The sequence below is a fragment of the Mastacembelus armatus genome, chromosome 1 (assembly GCF_900324485.2).
Source record: "Mastacembelus armatus chromosome 1, fMasArm1.2, whole genome shotgun sequence".
NCBI lineage: Eukaryota > Metazoa > Chordata > Actinopteri > Synbranchiformes > Mastacembelidae > Mastacembelus > Mastacembelus armatus.
The window spans coordinates 9,008,734-9,023,645 of NC_046633.1; the positions used below are offsets into that span (position 1 = coordinate 9,008,734).

Below are 14,912 nucleotides of genomic sequence, written 5' to 3' on the forward strand. Positions count from 1 at the left end.
TCTGGTAGTATGGACTAGAGTAGGTAAACAGTAATATAACAAGCTTAAATAAAGAACCGATTACTCCTGTGCTTATTCTTACTTATTAATAGATAACATTTAATCTAATATTTTTTAATCTATCTGAAACAATTTTTTACTTTGACCTATGGAGTGACACCTTTGCTTTTATTATTATTATTATTATTAATATTGGGAACTATAGGCATAGTACAGTATTTTGAGGGACCCAACTAAAGCTCAGTGTGGGATCTCCTTCTCTCTCTCTCTTTTTCTGTAGTCCAAAGACCCTCCCAAAGTTAGAAAAAGAATGTGTGTGTGCGTGTGTGTGTGTGTGTGTGCCTGCGTACAGCATGCTAGTTTGTGTGGACAGTGTGAGCACAGTATTTAATACAAAAGGACATCTTCACAGGTTCAGTACACAAGTTCACTTGTGTTTCTCATTTTTCTTGCAACTGCTGGCCTCAGGTAAAATCCTTTTTACTGAGACTTTTACACTGTTTTGACATGTCATTGATTAATTGGACTGTTTGTGGGTGTGTGTGCGACATGTTGTTCACTAACCAGATGGCAATTGAACGCAAGGATTATTGGCTGGGTTACACTGTAATCTCTTTGACATAAATCATAATTTAGCTCTAATGCTCTAAATGAAGTGATGCCTTCATTATCTTTGTATATATCAAGAGTGATCATTAAGATAGTGTTCTTAAATGTTACTTAATTTGTCATCACTTAGTCCCTTTGTCATATAAAAAAGCATGTCATATATAAAAGCATGTTTCATGTTTGTAAAATATTGGCAAAGAAATTAAACACATTTTATATTAAATTCTAACAGAGATATATGAGCACAGCATTAACAATGAAAAGTCAATTTGCTAAAGTCTTTACTAACATTTCCTTGTAATTCTTAAATGACAATAGATTTTTTTTTTTTTTTTTTTTTTTGAAACTAGTGAATTTTCATGCACATAGCCCACATGCCTACACTCATTTGGGCTTTACTAGGCTGAGATTGTTCTGCTGGCCAGACCCAGTAATGTCTGTTTTCTTTCTGTCCAGAGAGACAAAAAGTTTGTGTTCTTAGTCAAGTTTTTCCAGTCTAGTAGCTTCTGGTGTTTACTTTAGCGCTGAATGTGACTTTTGAGAGAGCGGCGCATCTCAGAGGCCTGTTGCTGTGACAACAGTGGAGCCAATCCCACAGCTCATGAATGTGTTGGCAGCATACAGATGCACTTTGAAAGATCGGCCAAGTTCACATCTTTGTTGTTAGGGTATAATGTACCAGTTGTCTCTCAGATATTTAATTATGTGGTGCTTCATTGTAATGCAAGTGACATGTATTTAATTTTTATTTCTGTTCAGTGTTTAAACTATTTTATTTTTCAGTGTTTTAGGTATGAGGGTCTGCTTAGTTTTATTTTGCTTACTGGCAGCCACGTTTGCCCTGTCTGTAAGTAACAAAGCTGTTATTATTTTTCTTAGTTTGACACAAAAACTTTGCATTTGAGAATTGCCAGACAAAAGATGTGATGTGATATTTTCATACGGCAGTTTTGGCATTCACCTAACATTTCTCCTCTTATATACAGGTAAAAAGTAAACCTCATGGAAAACATCATGGATTTCATAAGACATTGCATACAGCCAAAGAAAAGGTAGATCAGGGCACTAAGTACAATAAAATTTGATTAGAAACAAGTTGATGTCATACTTTAATTTAATATTTTTATTTTCTGCTGATTAAGGACATTATCACAGAGGAGGCCAACCTGCCACAGATCTCACCCACCTTAGTCACGTTTGAAGCGAGCAGCCAGGAGGAGGAAGATGAAGAGCTGAGCTCAGAGGGCAACACAAACATTGACAAGAAGGATGGTGAGTTTGAGGTGCTTGAAAGAAGAGATACAAGCACTGCAGTCCTGTTGAGTGAGGCAGAACTGGTAGATTTACTAAAGAAGGATGCAGAAGAAGAGGAAGAGTTTGAAGAACACGAGCTGGAGAAAGAAGAAGGCGAGGTGGATAAAAGCAAGGAGGAGTCTGGTGAGGCTGTGGAGAGGAATGGGGATAAGGAAGGTGATGCTGAGGAAATGAAGATGGAACACAACCTGAAAATGGAGGAAGAGTCTAAAGACTTAACAGATGAGGAAAATGTGAATGAAGAGAGCGTGGAAGATAAAGTAGAGATGGAAGTGGAGAAGATGTCCCGTGAGGACAAGACAGAAGAGTCTGCCAGCAAAACGGTCGACAAAGAAAAGAAAGTTGCATCATTAGAGGAAACGGACGGCAGCACAGAGTCAGAGATCCCACTTGATCTTGACTATGTGGCTGATAATGGAGTCTTACCACCTCTGCAGACACTATCAACTACAGTAAAATCCTACACTGAAAACTCCCAGCCTCTTTCCAAAATAGACGTTCCAGAGGTTAAGGAGAAGGAAACCAATGAGGAAGAACTTTCCACCATAGCTGACTATGAACAAGACATACAAAACACAGAGGCAGCAGACAGCAAGGAGGTTGTTGATGAGGAGAAGATACAAGAAGACAAGAATGACAAGGAGAGAGTTTCAAAAGTTACATCTAAAGAAATGAATCAGGATGTGGATCCTCAAGAACCAACGAGCAGTACAGAGCTTGAATCAGGATCCCGAGTGGCTGGAAAGGAGGAAGAGAAAAGTAAAAAAGAGAGTGGAACTAACACCAAGGGAAAGACAAGGAAGCAAAAGAAGAACCAGAGGACAAAGAACCATCCTCCACAGACGGAAGAGCCACAAGACGGACAGAACCAAACACAGCATGATCTTCAGGGGTCTGTGAGCAGCAGCACTGACAACACTGTCCACAAAGCAAAGAGGAGAAGGGCAGGAAAATGGGTAAAATATACCTGATTTGTTTGTGGATGTTCTGTAAATCAGCTATAATGAATATTATTTTTTAAAATTAACAACAAATCACATGACATTAACCAAGAGAATTATCACCTGAGACTGCAGCTCCCCACAGCTTTATAGTGTCTTTTTAGTTTTTTTTTTTGCTTATGTGGAAATAACCAACCGTTGTTAGCAAATTAGTCATGACAACAAAAAATGACATATGACAATGGTGATCTCCAGGTTTTTATTTAACCTTTAATTTTTCTTTGCATCTGATGTGATGCCATAAATAAAACATAAGCAGTAGAAACATTTCAAATGTTTTCCCTAACTCATTTAATTGTTTCCTGTGTACTTTTCCAGGGCCCTTTAGTAGGAGTAAATCCAGTGCAAATAAGAGCCACAGTGGATCTCTACCCCAGGTCCAGGTCTTTTCTCGGTGGAGGCATACATCGCCCAGAATCCCCTGCTGGTTGGTTAATTCAGCAGTTGCAGCAGTCACAGTTCTACCATACTAACTAATGCACTATCTAATAGGGGAATCTGCTGACTGCATGAATACTGCCGCTCTGGTTCACAGTCACTACCACAACACAGCTCTGCAGGCTTATGTAGTGAATAAGACAGATCAAGTTGAATTTAATCACTGTGCAAACTCAAATGGCAATGGAATGTAGAGGATGGTTATAGCTCATTGGTTTCGAGTCTTCACAGTATAAACTAAAAGAAATCATTCAGTAAGAGATTTAAAACACTTAAAATTCACACAAAGCAAAGGTCATTTCTGTGTTTGTCTTTTCCTCTAGACCCGTGTGATAATTTCCACTGCAAACGTGGAAAGATGTGCAAACTTGATGCAGATAATAAGCCTGGGTGTGTGTGTAAAGAACCGTCAGAATGCCCCCCCAGTGTGAATGAGTTTGAACACGTAAGTATGCAAAATCTTTTGATGGCTAAACTGGAACATTTGGCTACTTTTCTGATTTTTGCATTAATCTTCTACAGGTGTGTGGGACAGACAACAAAACATATGATACATCATGCGAACTCTTCGCTACTAAGTGTAACCTGGAAGGCACCAAGAGAGGACACAAACTTCACCTGGACTACACCGGGCCATGCAAATGTCAGCATTAACTACTGTATGGTTTGAGCAAAATTATTTTAATGTAGTGAAAGAAAAACAATTTGACCTTTCTCTTTTACTCTTTCTGTCCTTGTCTCTCTCAGTAATACCTCCGTGTGTGGAAAATGAGCTGGTCCAGTTCCCGCTGCGGATGAGGGACTGGCTGAAAAATGTGTTGCTTCAGCTCTATGAGCATGACTCCATGTCCCCTGGCTTCCTTACCCCAAAACAGCGTTTTAGAGTAACACACACTACTCAGAATGAATATATTTCACTTGGATTCTCAGGCTTCTTAAAAGGATTAATTTTAATCCTAAGAACTATTCTAATTATTTTTACATGTTAAAGTCAAATATACAGTAAAATCTCTGTGCAACTATTTAGTTATCTGCATCTCACCAATTAATTAATGAACTAGTCAGTCCTTTGCACCTTTTGGACTTGGAATAAAAATTAACTTCCATTCTATAGGTGAAGAAAATCTTTGAGAATGAGCGACGTCTTCATGCTGGTGATCACTCAGTCGAGCTTCTCGCAATGGACTTTGAGAAGAATTACAACATGTACATCTACCCGGTGCACTGGCAGTTTGCTCAGCTGGACCAACACCCATCTGACCGGTAGCTCTTCTTCTGTGTTTACATTTATTTTTAATCTGCTCAACCATTATACATTTTAAATGACAGAATATATATGAATGCAGAAACTACTGAATTACAATGTAATACATTGACATATTGCATCTCGCATAATCAGTATCCTAAAACTCAAGTGTCTGATTTTAGTACAGTCTTGTTGTATAAATACATATAATGCCCACAATGGAAACTTAATATTTATGGTCCATTCGCTGCAGGTTCTTGTCCCACTCAGAGCTGGCACCACTCAGGGTCCCCTTAGTGCCGATGGAGCACTGCACCTCTCTCTTTTTCCAGGAGTGTGATGCTGACAAGGACAAGCAGGTGTCATTTAAAGAGTGGACTTCTTGTTTTGGTATCAGAAATGGTAAGAGCAGCCGCATTTCACTAACATACTTATTGCATAATTGCACCTGAACACTTTTCTCATCACTAATATACACTGATACTGACTTTAACCTTTAGCCCATTAGCTTTGTTTTCATTTCCATATAGACAACACATTCATAGTAAACATTTTCAGCATATAACAGAGCTGGGAGGATCATTTTTTAATATGTGACACTACATTCTGATTTTTTCTCATTTTACAGTATACTGAAACAAACATATTACATAAATTATCTTTGAAGTTTTTTTTTTGGTTAGATTACAATTTAGTTAACCTGTTATTTAATGGATTGCTATTATTTCAAATATAATGTAAAACTTAAAAATTGTTTGCTTCTGTAGTGGGTCTTCAGTCAAAATACATTGTCAGGTTATTCATTATTTCATTTATTATTGTCATAATAGCAATGAATTTCTGTAACCTTGGAGACCATATGGCAAATGCTATTATTGCCTTTAATTTTGTGTCCTATTAATGCGTGCCATGTATTTTCTCCACAGAGGATATGGATATCAATCTGCTTTTCTGAGCTTAATTTTGTATCTTTCCTACAATATGAGCTTGTGGATGTTACTCCATCAACACAGCTTGAGACAGAATCCACCATGAACTTCAGCTTTAAAATGGATTCGACAAGCGCAGACGAAAGGAGACTCATTTTACCTCCTGCTATAAAACCCAAGCTGTGGTGGTCATTGCTGTCAATTTGTGTCAGTCTCAGCTTAGACATATGGATCTTTGTTCTCTAATTTAGACAAAGCTTCTTTGACACATTAATTAGAATACAAGACAGAAATGTGTGTAGCTGGTTTGAAACTATTATCAGATGCAAATAGTCTAGAGCAGCTCATCGTAGAGAAGGCATTGTGGAGTATACAGTGTCAGACTTTAAAATGGTTTGTGTGTTAGAGACAGATGTTAGACAGAGCTACTCTTTAAATTAAGGTTGAATAGATCATTTCACATCCTAATGTGGTACTAGTAAATGTTATTCAATAACTATGTTGCTTACTTTAGTAGCAAATGTTGTAAATGTTTGTCCTTGCATCTCATATTTTATTGTAGCTGTAATTAAAGGTTTACAAACAGCAACTGACTTTTCAGTATCGTTACACAGAATATCATATCAAACACTATCCTTAATGATCATTTTTGCCTCGTTATTGTCTTGAAATAATGTTATTTTAACATTTTAGTGGGTCACAGTCAACCCCACATCAGTTTCTGCTCTAATGTGATGTTTTATTTGTTGGTCAGTTATACTGATGCCACCATATGAAAACAAGCCTTCTGTAACAATGGCTATGAGAATGTAAGTCACTGATAGCTAGTTTAGGTTTGCCACATAATCCTGAGTAATAGATCTCTGTAAGGTAACAAAGCAAAAAATAACCTACGAGCTTGGTCATGATGATTACAGTGACTTGTTGTTTTGAGTGAAAGTGCTGGATTCTGATTGGGCCTTTCGTGGTGATCACTGAATCTGACGCTCTCTATATAAGCCGAGAAAGACACAGCATTCACCTGTCGACTGTCTGCTGTCACTGAGATCAAACATGTTCTGCATACTGTGGCTTGTCGTTCAGACCTTGGCTGTTGTGGTGGAGGGTGGTGTGTCTTCAGGGAGTGGTGAGGCACTTGCCAAAGGGGGAGTGAATAATAATGGAGGAGCAGCAGCTGGCAACAATGCCAACCCTGGTGCTCAAAATGGGGTTCCACTGAATGGTGAACCTCTTGTGGCACATTTAGTCCAACTTGGTGGATCATTTTTTCTTCAGCCAGTCGGAAACCCTGTAGGCCAAGCTCCGCTGCAGCAGTTAATTCCCATCGCTCTCCAGCAAAGTGGGGCATTTCTTGTTGGTCAAACAGGCGGAGCCAATGGGAATCCACAGGGACAGGTGGCTCAGGCTGTCAAGGGTGGGCTGTTCGTTGTTCTGTCACAGCGAAATGCAGGAGGAGCCCCACAGGGTGCCGTGTTTACTCCAGGCCAAGTGCAGCTCATCCCGTTGGTCAGGCTGAATAACCAGCAACAACCAGCAGCAACCGGCGCTGCTGGTGGTATTGCAGCTGGCAGAATGAGATTTCAACGTTCAGTGGCAGCTCGTCTCAGGAGGACACAGTCTCCAGTGATAAAGGGGATGGAAACTGAAGAGGAGGAAGATTGCTCTGGGATGGACCTGGAGGAGAAGCAAGCCGAATGAGATGACACAACTATCAAACATCACACACATGTCCTGATTCATTCTTATGCTATCCTGTCTTACTACTATCTGATCATGCTTGAATGTTAACTTTATAAATAAATGTCTGAATAACTAATAAGAAATAAATGATTTGAATCAACTGTTGGCTCTTTGTTGAATCTTTAGTGAAATATATATCAATAAAGTATATATTTGAGCTTACAACATCAAAATATGCCTATTTAAGGGTGCTTGAGCAAAACATTAGAGTCATGGGTGTAGCTCTACCCATGCAGTACTACTCTAGCAGTTATTTTTGTGTGAAAGACTAGTGTAAATATGTGCAAATATCTATTTATAGTATGCTGCTTGCAAAATGGTCATTTGGGTCCCTGAATATTTAAGACATCCTAAACACATTGCCCATATAATGGTAGGATTCACTGAGTAATGAATTCTTGTCTGACTGTGACATAATGAAAAGAAAACATCTAAACTTTCTTATATATCGTAAACATCATATTAAAAAAATACAACAAACTGCTCACATTTACATCATTTTATTAGAAAATACCACTTGTCTTGACATTAAACTAAAAACTGGAATAAATATGTTCCTTAATTTGACCTGCATGACAGTGTGTAATTAGTGTAAAGCTCCAGACCAGACTTGCAGCGAGGCTGTTTACCTGCTCTGCTGTGGGCTGCCCAGTCAGCAGCAAAAACCTTTCCCAGACAGCCTCAGCATGTGATAACATACTCAGACAACCACAGGGGAATGAATGTAACGGCTCCAAACGTCTTTAGAAAATGTGCTGAGGAAACGTGACAGACTGTGCCTATCTCTGTCTGTCATGAGCATTTCACAAATTAAGAGGTCTACTGTTGCCTTTGTGGCCATTGAGGTTGAGTTGTATGACATTCGTAGACTCATTTTTTTAGGGCTGGGGGAAGTGCAAATCTAGCTGAGACAAATATAACCTCTTGACATATAGTTAGGCCTCATCCTTCAAATTAAATTTAGGCCTGCTTTAAATTACAGCAGTGGGGAACATGTGGTATGAACTTCTAAATGTATAAAATCACAAGTTTTCATTCTTAGCTGCGTTCCTAAAGTCACAATCAGCGTGCTCCTCACTGGGTAAAATATTTACTTATATGTAAATGCACATATGTGTTTTTCATGGTTTCTCCTTTAAAAGCACTTGATGATGATGATGTCAGGTGTTTGCCTGCTGTGACCACAACCCACAACATTAAAAGATTCATATTGGTTTTTAGTTTAGTAACTTCCAGAAACCTCTGCAAATCCAACCCAAGTCACTGAATCCCTCTGTTTTTGCTTGTGGTCACTCAGCTGCATTTGAGAACAATGTTAGATGGTTGAATAGAGTGAGGTGTCTTTGAAAATAGGCAACTCACTGTGTATGACTTCTTTAAATCTCGTATTGTCAGAAATGAAGATGTCACAGGTTCCAATGACACACACCGATGACAAATATAGTTTGTGAACAAGTCAGTGTTCTCTTTTCTAATTGGCTCATAATAATCTCTGGGACTGATAAAAAGGTCTTCTACAATCAGACAGCAACTATAGTCCTCCTTGGCACATAACATTTGAAGGAAGAACAAAATTCAGAGGTGTGTTTGGTGCATTTTTTTTATAATACTGTAATCTGATATCACCAAACAATATCTAATGTTCTTTTTTTTTTTTTTACAGATTTAAAGCGGCAAAATGAAGCTTCTTCTCTTTACAACCTTTGTAACCCTCATCTGTTATGTGAGTAGAATCCATCCATCTATCTATCTATCTATCTATCCATCTATCTATCTATCTATCTATCTATCTATCTATCTATCTATCTATCTATCTATCTATCTATCTATCTATCTATCTATCTATCTATCTATCTATCTATCTATCTATCTATCTATCTATCTATCTATCTATCTATCTATCTATCTCTCTATCTATCTAACATTTTGTCTCTCTACCAATTGCAGGTCAATGCTGGCAAGGTATGCCACCATTCAGACTAGTAATTTTAATGCCTGATTAGTGCCATATTGTGCTATATCCAAATCAGGTAACACACGTTTTTCCTCCATGCAGAGGGCAAGGTTGCTTGCAGCAGCAGCAGCTATGAATGGTGGATTGGCAAATGGAGCAAACCCTGCGTTGATGGCTGGAGGCCTGAACCCACCTCTAGCAGTTGGTGGTGGGGCTGGTCTCATTGGGCAGCCCCAGCTTGCCCAGGTCAGACCAGCACAATGCCATTTTAGAAACTGCCATTTGGAAAAAATGGAAAATGATGCTAAGGCATTAACCAATGTGTGAGATTTGATGAAGACATGTTTAGTCTATATATTCGTTTCAGCTTTATGACATATCAGTATTATTCTAAACATAATTTCAATAGTGAACAAAGATGAAAATAAGATTTTAAAAAATTATTACAAAACCTTGAGATTTTGTGGAAAACAACAAAATTACCTTAATTAACAAAATGTATGTGCGTTGCTTAACAGAATCAACTTGGTTAAAGATTCTTGTGTTTTTATTGGGTGCCAAGTGTACCACAAGATGGCGCTCTCCTGTTGGCTAACTTGTTAGTCCCTGATGTCTTTGTCATTAGAACATAAAAATATTTTTGTGCCATTTTAAGCCAAAATGGTTGGAATGGTTTTAAAGTCAGCTATTCAGTATTCTTGACTATCTAACATAAACAAAGATCTGAGCTCACTTTCTTTTTACCTTTTACAGTTTGTTCCTTTTTCTGCTTTCGCTTTACCGGCTCCTGTTCCCAATGTGTACCCTGTCCCTGCAGTCAATCCAGTAAGTGTGGCACATAGCTGTGTTAACACCAGTATTCACATAATATTTATTTATACATTAGAATACCAGACAAAAAGATTTGATTTTCACTTTTCTTGTTTAGTACCAGGTTCCTTACATGGGTGTCCCTCAAATGGCACAAATGAATCTTCCTCAGCAGCCTATGATGGTAATAATATTATAAAACATAATATTTATGTGTATAGTACCTTTCAAAACCACTGTTCTAAAGTGCTTTATATAAAACACACGCTAAAATAAAAAGTCAAAAAACACTGAATTTCCCTCCACAATATAGTTTATGATAGTTTACACAGTGATTTGTACAAGTTTAATACAACACTTGAAACACTATGTCTTGCTTTCTTGCTGTCTTTGTTTAGGGGATGGCGGGTGGTGCCGTGCCACAGCAGCCTCCCATTCAGCCTGATTCCCTCAGAAGATTCAGGGTAAGAAACAAGCAAAGCTTATGCAAATCTATTACATGGGAATACTCTGAGCAATACTTTAGCTAATAGTTGTTCCTTGGCCATACAGCGTCAGATTCTGAAACAAGGCAACAACCTGAAATCTACTGTGGATACTCAGGTAAGACTGTGTAATTCACAAGCAAAACATCAGATTAATGTGGATATGGTTCATAAAAAATCAGCAGTGTTTTTTTTTTTCATATTGCTGTGAAAGACGACTTCTCTTGGTTTCACTGAGCTCTTTATTTTTCTCAGATTCCACCTCCTACCGACACAACAACAACAACCCTGTGTGATGAGGATGAGCATCATGAGGAGAATTAAGTTGAGACTGCAATGTGACAATACAACTTATATGGTTTTGGGCAGCAGTCACCAATGATGGAAGTTTTGTGTATTATGTGAACTTTCCATTAAAACCCTATTCAAAATTAACTTTGTTCGATATCTGTGGTGATTGATTTTACACCAACATATGCTACAACCAAGCTTTTGTTATAATAAAATCAAAATACAATTTACACTGGACATCCATTGCCATCTAACAGATAACAAGCATATAAAAACAATGTACATTAACATATCACATGAAATCATAACCCTAACACTTGACACCATCCATCACAGCAAAATCTCCCGTATTAGATCAACACAAAAATATTTATATGTGAAAAGTGGACACATATAAGCACTTTGTTACATTTACACTCTCAGAGTTGATTTCGCAATATTTGAGTGTGATAAGGTTCTTGGTTTATTTGCTGTGCTTGAAGTGAACACAGTAATTACACGAAACAGGCTTGTGGGCTTACAGTATATAACTGATCCAGATGTGAGCTTTGCAAGGGTGATGTGAATACATACGAACTTTTCAAGACATCTTGACATGTTACAGTAGAAGATACATCAGTGCATTTAAAACAGAAAACAGATTGAAACAAAACAAATCTAATCTGGCATTCACGGAAAGAGCTTTCTGTCATATAATGTATTCTCCAAAGACCCAACTTTGATTTTTTATACATTGTTAATATCTCTAGCTATCTTGGATTAACAGGACCAGAAAAATATAAAACTAAACAAAAAAAACAAAAAGTAGTTTTTGAAAAACATAATTATTATCATGATTTTATAGCATATCGCAATAAAGTCATCAGTGTGTAGCAAAGTACAAAACTCATCTCCTGGTTTTTGCTGCTATGCAAAAAAAAAAACTGCAAACAATGCAACATGTCTAAAAGCCTTATGATTTGTCCAGTATACACCCAAACATGCTTTTCTAGTTTTTTGCTGTGTATGTCTTTAACATTAATCCCAACCCAGTCAACCATTAATACCCATGATTTACCAACTGGATGTCGGTGTCTACATTTCTGAGCATGATTAAGAACTTGTGACAAATGTCTGATAATAATCTCCCAGCTCCTGTTTTCTTTTTTTTTTTTTCATGACATGTCAAAATTTTTGTGGGTCTTACCAAACGTTTGTAATTACACACTGAATCACAAGACTTTAACATATGCACATAAACTTTACTTCAGAGAACATATACAAAATGCCTTTCTGTACACCTAAACTATGAATTGAATACTGCTGAGTTCTGTAAAAGCAAGAGTAAAGGAAAAGCTGATGATTTTGTACTCACTGTATACGGAACTGATTAAGTTTTAAATTGTTAATAGCTTGTTAACAATTTGAAATAGACCATGTCATGATGTTTAGAGACATGACTTACCCCTAATAACATACTTACCTGACCTGTGTTGTAAGTGTCTGAGTCTGATGCAATAAGAAATGTCTGTCACACTGACCACACATTGTCTGGATGCATTGGAGGTGGACTACAACAGCTCTCATGGAGAGAATTTAAAAGGGACTGAGAAAAGGTGAGGACGCAGGCACACTGAAAAGGAAGGAAGAACCAGAGAAATGGTAAGATGAGCTAGTGATACTCAGTGATTTATTATTTACATTTTTTTTCTGTCTTAAAAAAAAGATTCAAGATTTTATAAGACTGACAGAATTTTTTTTGTGACTTTGTGACATTTTTAACACAGAAAATCATGAAGCTACAAACCACCCTTCTGTTGGTCTGTTTAATGAAGACGAGCTTTACTCTTCCAGTAAGTTACATTTTTATGTTATTGTATTGTCTATTGCTTATACTGTATCACCTCAAACGGCAGCTAATTATTGTTTTTTTAATGTCTTTTACAGGTACAGATTGGAATTATTGCAAGCAACAGCAATGAGGTGCATAGCTTTTATATGTGTTTGTTGATAGCCAAGTTGAGTTTCTTGTCTTTTGTTACCAAATCTAATACTAATATTTTTGTGTATGCAGATCTTGAGACTGAATGGACTAACTCTTGCAGCTCTTGGACAAACGCAGGTATTGGAAGTGCACAAAAACAATTTTTGCCTCTCTGTTTGAGTTACATGATTTTAATATATCAACTGAACCAAATCTCCTTCTTCTCCAGGGGTCTTCAATATTACCACAATATGTGCTGCAGCAGCAGCAGCCTGAAGTGCTGCTCACTCCACAGGTGGTGAACTTGAACCCACAAGTGGCTGGTCCTTTTGGTCCCCAAGGACCCCAGCTGTTGTTCCCCAATCAGGGCAACCAGTTAACACCTATGTTTGTCCCCAATGGGCAGCAAGAGCAGCTTGGGCCCCCACAGGACCCCAATGCTCCAAATGTCCCTCAACAGGCCCAAAACCCTGTGCAGGTACAACAAAGCATCCATCAGAGTTATGGTCACTGGAGCTGCTCACATTGAGATGGAGGTTTTAATAATTCTTCCAAATCTCCTTTAGATGTTTCCACAGTTTCAGTACCCTGCTTACGGATTTCCTCAGTTTCCCAGGCAGCAGGTATGAAATAAAATGGATTGACTTCAGATGTCAAATGTTTTTATTTAGATGCTAGCTGCAGATTAAAACTACTTTGATTAATTGCTCTTTCACAGGGTTTCCGTTATTTTGTGCCTCCTTATGGGTATCCCCAGCAGAGGAACAATGTGGTGCTGCAGCCCAACAATGGTCAGCAGAACCTGGAGAAAACCACACAGAGACCACAGCTCCCTCTGCAGGTGAGACTAGATGACAAAGACAAGAAAAAAGGTCATGGTGTTTCTCTGCTTATAGAACAAACAAACTCAAGACATATTCCCAGCTTTAAACATTTATTTTAAATATAGGGCTATTTGTTTGTAAATTTACTTTTGAGTGTTCAGTGCACATTTCAGGTCAAATGGGTCAAATATTTACAAAACATATTTATGATGAAAAACAAGCTAAAAAAATCTAAGTTGTGTCTAGATCCTGTTTTTCTTTGGCAATTCGACTGATGTTTTAGGACTTCTGCAGACAATTACTCAAAGACAAGAGTTAATGATAATAACATGGCTGCAGATGTGGAGTCATGACTGTATGGATGCGGTGACTGTGATGCAATGAGCCATCTGCAATAGCTACCGCATAATGTCTGTCTGGCCTAGCAATGGCCTGCCTATCACAATCGTATCCAAGTGCTGAGCGATGCATTTTGTTGGTTGTCCTTGTAGGTTTAATTTCTCAATACATCCAATGTAATTTTCTTTGCTTCAAGATGTATTTGTTTCTGTTCACTGTTATTTTAACTCTTTTTCTTATTTCTTACTTAGGCCATTTTTGTAATTTTTGTTTTTTATGTATGTTATCCCACTTTAGCAAGCTTTCCAGCCGAAGCCACCGACAGAAAGAGTGAGTACACTACCTAACCTTTTTTTTTTTTTTTTTTAAATTTCACCAATAAACCAAGGAAATTGTGTGCAACAGTAAAACCTGATTGCTGGGTTCTTTCTGTGTCAGACCTGGCCACTGGGGACACAGAAGGAGTCTACTACGATTCCTCCTGCACCTCGTGGTGACACATCTGGCCCTGGGACTGACGAGGTATGAGTTTATAAAATGACACTCAACTTTTGAACGTTTTATACACTCTTTTATATGCACACATACACACACAACTATGCTCTCTGTTATATGGCACTGTTATTTACTGTGCAGCATATGGTTTTAAATACTTTCAAAAATTGCTTTTTTTTTAATGTTTCTCCAGGGCAACTCTAACTTCCCCTTCCTATTTGAGCCTTAGACGTCACCTGGGAAATAACAACAAGGCGATTATAAACAAAAATGAATTTCCATGTGTTTGGCTGGAATCTCCTCATTCTCCTGCACAGTTTGCTGGAGGGTGCCATTCTTCCAAATGCAACTTACTGGTATTCAACTCTTTGTATAATAAACAGAAACTGTCTCGCTTCAGGAAAATGGTAAAATAAAGAACTTTGCCAAAGACAACTGTTTAAGAATTTTATTGTGGTACACAGTAATGCGGTT

The 14,912-nt window shown here is 37.8% G+C and overlaps 2 protein-coding genes across 2 annotated transcripts; both read left to right on the plus strand.

The window, feature by feature from the left end:
- The first annotated feature begins 365 nt into the window (after window positions 1-365).
- Window positions 366-5,778, plus strand: sparcl1 (SPARC-like 1). Its single transcript, XM_026303615.1, has 11 exons — window positions 366-468; window positions 1,393-1,456; window positions 1,596-1,661; window positions 1,752-2,879; window positions 3,243-3,351; window positions 3,686-3,807; window positions 3,885-4,005; window positions 4,110-4,246; window positions 4,477-4,625; window positions 4,862-5,010; window positions 5,535-5,778. Exons 2-11 carry the CDS (start codon window positions 1,403-1,405, stop codon window positions 5,561-5,563), a joined length of 2,064 nt encoding a protein of 687 aa, XP_026159400.1. The 5' UTR covers window positions 366-468; window positions 1,393-1,402; the 3' UTR covers window positions 5,564-5,778.
- Window positions 5,779-12,589: 6,811 nt separating this feature from the next.
- Window positions 12,590-14,667, plus strand: odam (odontogenic, ameloblast associated). Its single transcript, XM_026303124.1, has 9 exons — window positions 12,590-12,649; window positions 12,744-12,779; window positions 12,871-12,918; window positions 13,010-13,258; window positions 13,347-13,403; window positions 13,499-13,621; window positions 14,241-14,273; window positions 14,382-14,465; window positions 14,632-14,667. Exons 1-9 carry the CDS (start codon window positions 12,590-12,592, stop codon window positions 14,665-14,667), a joined length of 726 nt encoding a protein of 241 aa, XP_026158909.1.
- The last annotated feature ends 245 nt before the right edge of the window (window positions 14,668-14,912 follow it).

Bases quoted from the DNA above. Each gene is read 5' to 3' on its own strand.
- sparcl1 (XM_026303615.1), top strand. From the start codon at position 1,403: ATGAGGGTCTGCTTAGTTTTATTTTGCTTACTGGCAGCCACGTTTGCC. The intron at 1,662-1,751 runs GTAGATCAGGGC...CTGCTGATTAAG, and splicing joins TGCATACAGCCAAAGAAAAG to GACATTATCACAGAGGAGGC. The intron at 4,247-4,476 runs GTAACACACACT...TCCATTCTATAG, and splicing joins CCCCAAAACAGCGTTTTAGA to GTGAAGAAAATCTTTGAGAA.
- odam (XM_026303124.1), top strand. From the start codon at position 12,590: ATGAAGCTACAAACCACCCTTCTGTTGGTCTGTTTAATGAAGACGAGC. The intron at 12,780-12,870 runs GTGCATAGCTTT...TTGTGTATGCAG, and splicing joins TTGCAAGCAACAGCAATGAG to ATCTTGAGACTGAATGGACT. The intron at 13,259-13,346 runs GTACAACAAAGC...AATCTCCTTTAG, and splicing joins AGGCCCAAAACCCTGTGCAG to ATGTTTCCACAGTTTCAGTA.